The sequence below is a fragment of the Propithecus coquereli genome, unplaced genomic scaffold, assembly GCF_000956105.1.
Source record: "Propithecus coquereli isolate 6110/MARCELLA unplaced genomic scaffold, Pcoq_1.0 Scaffold6, whole genome shotgun sequence".
Lineage (NCBI taxonomy): Eukaryota > Metazoa > Chordata > Mammalia > Primates > Indriidae > Propithecus > Propithecus coquereli.
In genome coordinates, this window is record NW_012151951.1 from 7,980,091 (window position 1) to 7,986,193 (window position 6,103).

The window sequence follows — 6,103 nt, forward strand, 5'->3', positions numbered from 1 at the left end:
GTTAGAGGGAGGATACATCCACCTATAATTTGGTAGATATTGCCAAATTACCCTTAGTGGGGGTTTACCCATTTACATTTCCTCCAGCAGTTTGTTTGAGGAGATAATCCTCAGTCACATTATTCTATTAGCTAATCATCTTTGGCTATTATATTGATTGTTCATTTAGCCTATCCGTGTTTTAAGAAATAACAATAAATTCTCATTTTGAGGGGCCTATTTTCTATAGGTTTGTTCTTACTGGTTTCATTCCTGTACCTCATTTTTTCCCTTTCTTCTTCTGTCACTGTTGTAACAGGGCTTATTTGTTTATTCATTCTTCCTGTTTCTATGAGGATATAAACAAATTAATATGTTTAAATAACTCATTGTTTAACAGAGAAGCAGTCTTTCAGAAACTCTTAGGATAGACCCATGTACATTTCTTACACTCTCAAAATGGTACATGCCAATAAGTGTTTATTTTCTCTAGCAAGTTAACTCTCTTATAACTTGGAGCTGTCTTAACCATTAAGCTCATTTAAAATATAATGGAAAAAAGTCCCTTCTATAATAGCAAAGTATTTAATATGAATAAACTGCCTAGGAATAGTGTTAACAAGAAACATGTAGGACTGCAAGAAAAAAAACTACAAAATTATAACAAAGTATAAAGAAAAACTAGGTTAAGAGAAGGGTACTGTAATTTCGAAGACATTTAAAAATGTCAGCTCATTTCAAATTAATGTACAGACTTAGTTAAATTCCATTCAAATTTTTTTGTAACTTGGAAAAATGATTTGAAAAATATCTTGAAAAATATTAATATATTGGCAAAAATAACTAACATGTTTTTCAAAAAACTAATGTGTAAAAGTAGACTTCATCCAATCATACTAAAATAAATGATAAAATTTTAGTAATGAAAATGGTATGGTTCATGAAATAAGAATTGATCATTAAAATAGAGTAAGTAGCGTTAAAACAGATATTTATCTTCACATTTATAAGGATTCAAAATATATAGTATAGCTTTTTAAAAGTTCCTTACTAAGCCAAAAAATGCTGTTGTCTCTGGGTATGATGGGATTATGAGTAACACCTGCTTTTTTATATATTTCTAGTTTTCCACAATGAACATTTTTTATCAAAATAATTGCTAAATTAAAATCCCCAAATAGTTAGGGAAGTGGGGAGGAAGAAAGTAGATCTACCTTCCAAAATTCTTACTGAGCAGGCTATTGTAATTAAACACAGATTAATTGGTTTTGAGATTCTTAACTGCTTTCAGAAATAGAAATGTAAAACTCATTGTTTGGGAGGGAGTGTATTATTCATTAGGAAAAACACACTTTTTTCTTAGCCTTAAAGTTTGTGGAAGTTTGTGATGTGAAACTTTATGGGATATGAACTAATATAACAGATGCTTTCCATTAGCAGTTAAAAAAAAATAGTCTTCAATGAATGCAAAAAGCAAAAGTTAAACTTAAATCTTTTCAAAAGATATTCTGTAGAGGGACTTCTTTTATGTGTATGAGATCAGTGGTGCTCAAACTTTAGCAGACATCATAATCACCTGGAGGTTTTGTAAAACACAGATTGGTGAGCCCATTCTCAGAATTTCTAACTTAGCAGGTCTAGGGTGGAACCCGAGAATGTGCATTTCTATCAAGATACCAGTGATGTTGATGTTGCTTTGGTCCAGGGACTACACTTTTGAGACCCATCAGTCTAGTTACTTTACTATCTATTGATCTTGCACTTAATCATAGGGCAGAGTTGATGAGCTATTAACTATTTCTTATCTGACAGATAATTTAAGATTGCTAACAAGTTTTCATTTTTTAATTTTCTTTTAGAGAAAAGGTTTTACTCTGTCACCTAGGCTGGGGTGCAGTGGTGCAGTCATGGCTCACTGCAGCCTCAAACTCTGGGCATCTCCCACCTCGGCTTCCTGAGTAGCTGGGACTACAGGTGCATGACACCACACCCAACTTTTTTTTTTTTTTTTTTTTTAGAGACAAGGTCTTGCTATGTTGTCTAGGCTAGAAGATTTTAGAGAGTAGATATTCTATAATGTGAATGAAAGGAAATTTTTATTTTTAGAAATGGGATCTTGTTCTATCTCCCAGGCTGGATGAAAGGAAATTTTCATGCTATAAATGCCAGGCTTTTAGATTGCAAAGATAGTGGTTCAAGAATTGAGTTATAATGGGTCACAAAAGTACCGGCTACAGAAACACCTCCTAGTTTTCTCAGAAAGCATCTGAGATTTCCAAGGATTTCCAAGTAGAAATACAAGTGAACCTCCAAAGTTCATTGCTACAAAGCTGTGGTCCCCAACCCCCGGGCCATGAACTGGTACCAGTCTGCAGCCTGTTAGGACTGGGCTGCACGGCAGCAGGTGAGCTAGCGAAGAAGCTTCATCTGTATTTACAGCCGCTCCCCGTTTCTCCCATCACCACATAAGCTCCGCCTCCTGTCAGGTCAGTGGCCTGGCATCAGATTCTCATAGGAGCACAAACCCTACTGTAAACAGCACATGCGAGGGATCTAAGTTGCATGCTCCTAATGAGAATCTAATGCCTGATGATCTGAGGTGGAGCTGAGGCAGTGATGCTAGTGCTGGGGAGTGGCTGCAAATGTAATGAATGTAATGCGCTTGAATCATCCTGAAACCATATCCCTCCCACCCCTCACCCCAGCCCATGGAAAAATTGTCTTCCATGAAACCTGTCCCTGGTCCCAAAGAGGTTGGGGTCTGCTGCTTTAAAACATGAACAAGAGAAAGCCTGACCTAGACTATTTTGAAGAAAAAAACTACTAAACTTTCATATCTACCTTAGGACTTTTTCAGTATCTAATTTTTGTGCAGAACTATTTCACCAACTAAATTATTCCATCAAGATATTTAGAAAATGGGCAACCTAGGTAACTAATTGACTTATTTGATGTTATATATCTGAATATTAAAGTGTAACCTGTGAACATGAGTGTTCATGGTTTGACTTTGTTACTTTGAATTACAATACTAGGCCAACAGTGTTATTTTGAGATTACTCCAAGAATGTGAAAAGTTGTGTCATCAATATGTTGAACTAACTGTTTTTGCCTTTAGTTAAGGTTCCTGGAGGTGTTATAGGGAAGCAGTCTACCTAGTCCAGGTCTTCTGTGGAGTCGTTCCCAATCCTGGGATTCAGGCCTTCTGTGATCATTGTGTCAACAAGAGGGTACATTGACTAACTGGAAATAGCTCTTGATAGCCAAATCTCATGTATCAGTATGTACCCTCAAAAGGAGAGACTTGTATATTGAGGCACACCAGATATCTCTTGTCAGAGAGAATCAGATGGCAATAAAGACAAAGTTCTCACTGTGTGTGCTGGAAACTAAAACTTAGCCCTCTGACATGAACCAGAATTAGGGTGGCTGGCTGAATTTTTCTCCACCAAAACTACACTGCTACAAAGTATATTGAACAACAAGTCTAAGGTTTTAGATGTCAGAGGAATTTGTTTTCTAAAATGCAAGTATCAGCTGAAACTGCGGACCTCTGCGCTGCAACCAAATATTCAAATGCTTTCCAACAAAAAACAGACATAACAAAATCATTAAAAGATTAGTTAACTTTAAAATTAACAAATAGTTTTTATTTTTTGAAATTATTAAGTACATGGTAGTTATATTTTTACAAAATAATGTACATTTTTAAGTATATCTAATTGAAGTTTCTTGAATGTGGCCTTATTTGTTGATTATAGCTAGATTAATGCAGCCCTCCAACATGAAAAGGTTCTCCATCCCTGTTCACCCTCCCTTATGCCAATAAATAATTTTTGTTCCTTATGTATATTTCAGAGTGCCCTTCTCAGTTGGCGTTCTGGGAGAGAACCCATAATGTCCTAAGGCATTCACTGAATATAATGAATTAACGTCATTTCTGTGTGTGTATCTATGACGGTACCTTAGGAAAATTGAGAAAATAGTCATCAGTCATTTTTGTGATACCTATACAAAATACCCAAATACCCAGTTGAAATAGATTTTCTGGAGAATCTTTAGTACCAGAGAAAACACTGTCATTTGCATTTTAAAACTTAAGTTCAACTCTTCCTCTGTCAACCAACATCATAGTTGGGACTCTGAGCTGAGGTAGAGAAAAGCTAATCTGTTCCTTTCTAGAGCAATCACTCAAAAAAAAACAGAAGGGTGTGATTTTTTTTCCCCCAGAACTCGATATTGGTAGGGACTAATTAATGGAAAAGAGACCTTAGACAACTGTACTACAATGCAAGAATGTTAGCATGATCAGGCATCTGGGATCACAGCTAACTCAGAGTCCAAGATAGGGCAGGATTTCCTGGGAAGCGTTTAGAGGTACTTAGACAGAAAGGGAAATCAGTTAGAAAGGCTGTATGATCGTTCATTTGTTTGTTCAATAAATGTTAATTTACAAGCCTAGTGAAGACTTTTGTCAGCTTACATCCAGCCTTTTGGAAGGGCTGGTTCCTGATAAGGTCAGTCAGTTATGTAGCAGTCTAGGAGATAGCCCAAACTCAGTAAGTTTAAGGTAGAACTCTTGATTAATCACCTCCATCCCCAAGATACCTGAAACCAAAAACAACCTGCTCTTCCCCATCTCAGTAAATGGCACTACTTTCACTTGGTTGCTTAGATAAAACCTAGAGGCCTTACTTTCTTTTTACTTTTATTATTATGGAAATTTTCCAAACATTCAAAAAGAGACAGAATAATATAATGAATCCCTTTGTACCCATCACCCAGCTTCAACAACTAGCAAATCATGGACAATTTTTTTCCATTTCTACTGCCACCTACTTCCTCTTCCAATATTATTTTGAAGCAAGATGTCACATCTTTTCATCTGTAGATATGTCAATGTGTAGACCTATAAGATAATGTTTCTTTAGGAAAAACCTTAATCACAATACTGCCATCACTCCTAAACTACTTTGTAGAAACTCCTAAATGCCATCAAATATGCGGGGGGGAGTCATTTTAAACTTTTTTTTTCTCTGTTTCTCTGATCTTCATACTACTTTCTTACCTCATTCAGCTTTCTTTTCTCTCTCTCTCTCTTTTCTTTTTTTTCACAACAGAATGTCAAGCAAACCTCATTCAGTTTTATTCTCCAATGTCATCTCCTCAAGAGAGGCCTTCCCTGATCATGTTGCTGTGACTCACTTTCTCTCTTGTCTAAATTTATGTTTTCTTCCATTATACTTACTATCTGACATCATTAAATGTTTATGAGTATATATGTTCCCTCATCAGAATGAACCTTTTTGAGGGCATAGTCTTAATCTGTCTCATTTGCCACTCTATTGTCAGTGCTCTACCACTGTGTGTAACACATAATAGACTCTCAACAAATATATGTTAATAAATTGTTAAATGCCTCCTTAAGCCACAGAACATAAAATGGTACGTTATTTGAGTACATTAAAAATAAGAAATATGTAGAATTAAAGATACCATGAAAACAAGTAACCAACTGAGAAAACAAATGTAATGATGTTAATAACAACAAAAAGGATTGTCGTAATATTAAGAACAACAAGGGGCTGGGCGCAGTGGCTCACACCTGTAATCCCAGCACTTTGAGAGGCCAAGGTGGAAGGATCGCTTGAGGCCAGGAGTTTGAGACCAGCCTGAGCAAGAGCAAGACCCCATTTCTACAAAAAAATTAAAAAATTTGCCAGGCATGGTGGTGGTGCGTGGCTGTAGTCCCAGCTACTTGGGAGGCTGAGGCAGGAGGATTGCTTGAGCCCAGGGGTTCGAGGTTGCAATAAGCTATGACTGCACCCTTGTACTCCAGCCTCGTGATAGAGCAAGACCCTATCTCCAAAAAAAACCCAAAAACAAACAAACAAAACAGCAACGGATTTATATAAAAACTATATAAAGAACTCTTACACACCAGTAATAAAAAGACAAGCCAGTAGGAAAAAGAGTAAAGAATACAAACAAGGTAGTTCACAAGAAGAAAACATTTGAGTGGTCAATAAAACTATCAAATGATACTCAGCTTTACTAGTAGTCTGGAAAATACAAATTAAAACCACAGTTGAGTTACAATTACACACCCTCAAACTGGGAAAAT

At 36.2% G+C, this 6,103-nt stretch overlaps 1 protein-coding gene across 1 annotated transcript in view; it reads left to right on the top strand.

Moving 5' to 3' along the window:
- The window catches only part of ATM (ATM serine/threonine kinase), a 146,448-nt gene that overhangs the window by 111,099 nt on the left and 29,246 nt on the right, over positions 1-6,103 (top strand). The window contains 1 exon segment of the mRNA XM_012659127.1: positions 5,408-5,424. Within this exon segment, the coding sequence (XP_012514581.1) occupies positions 5,408-5,424 (17 nt within the window).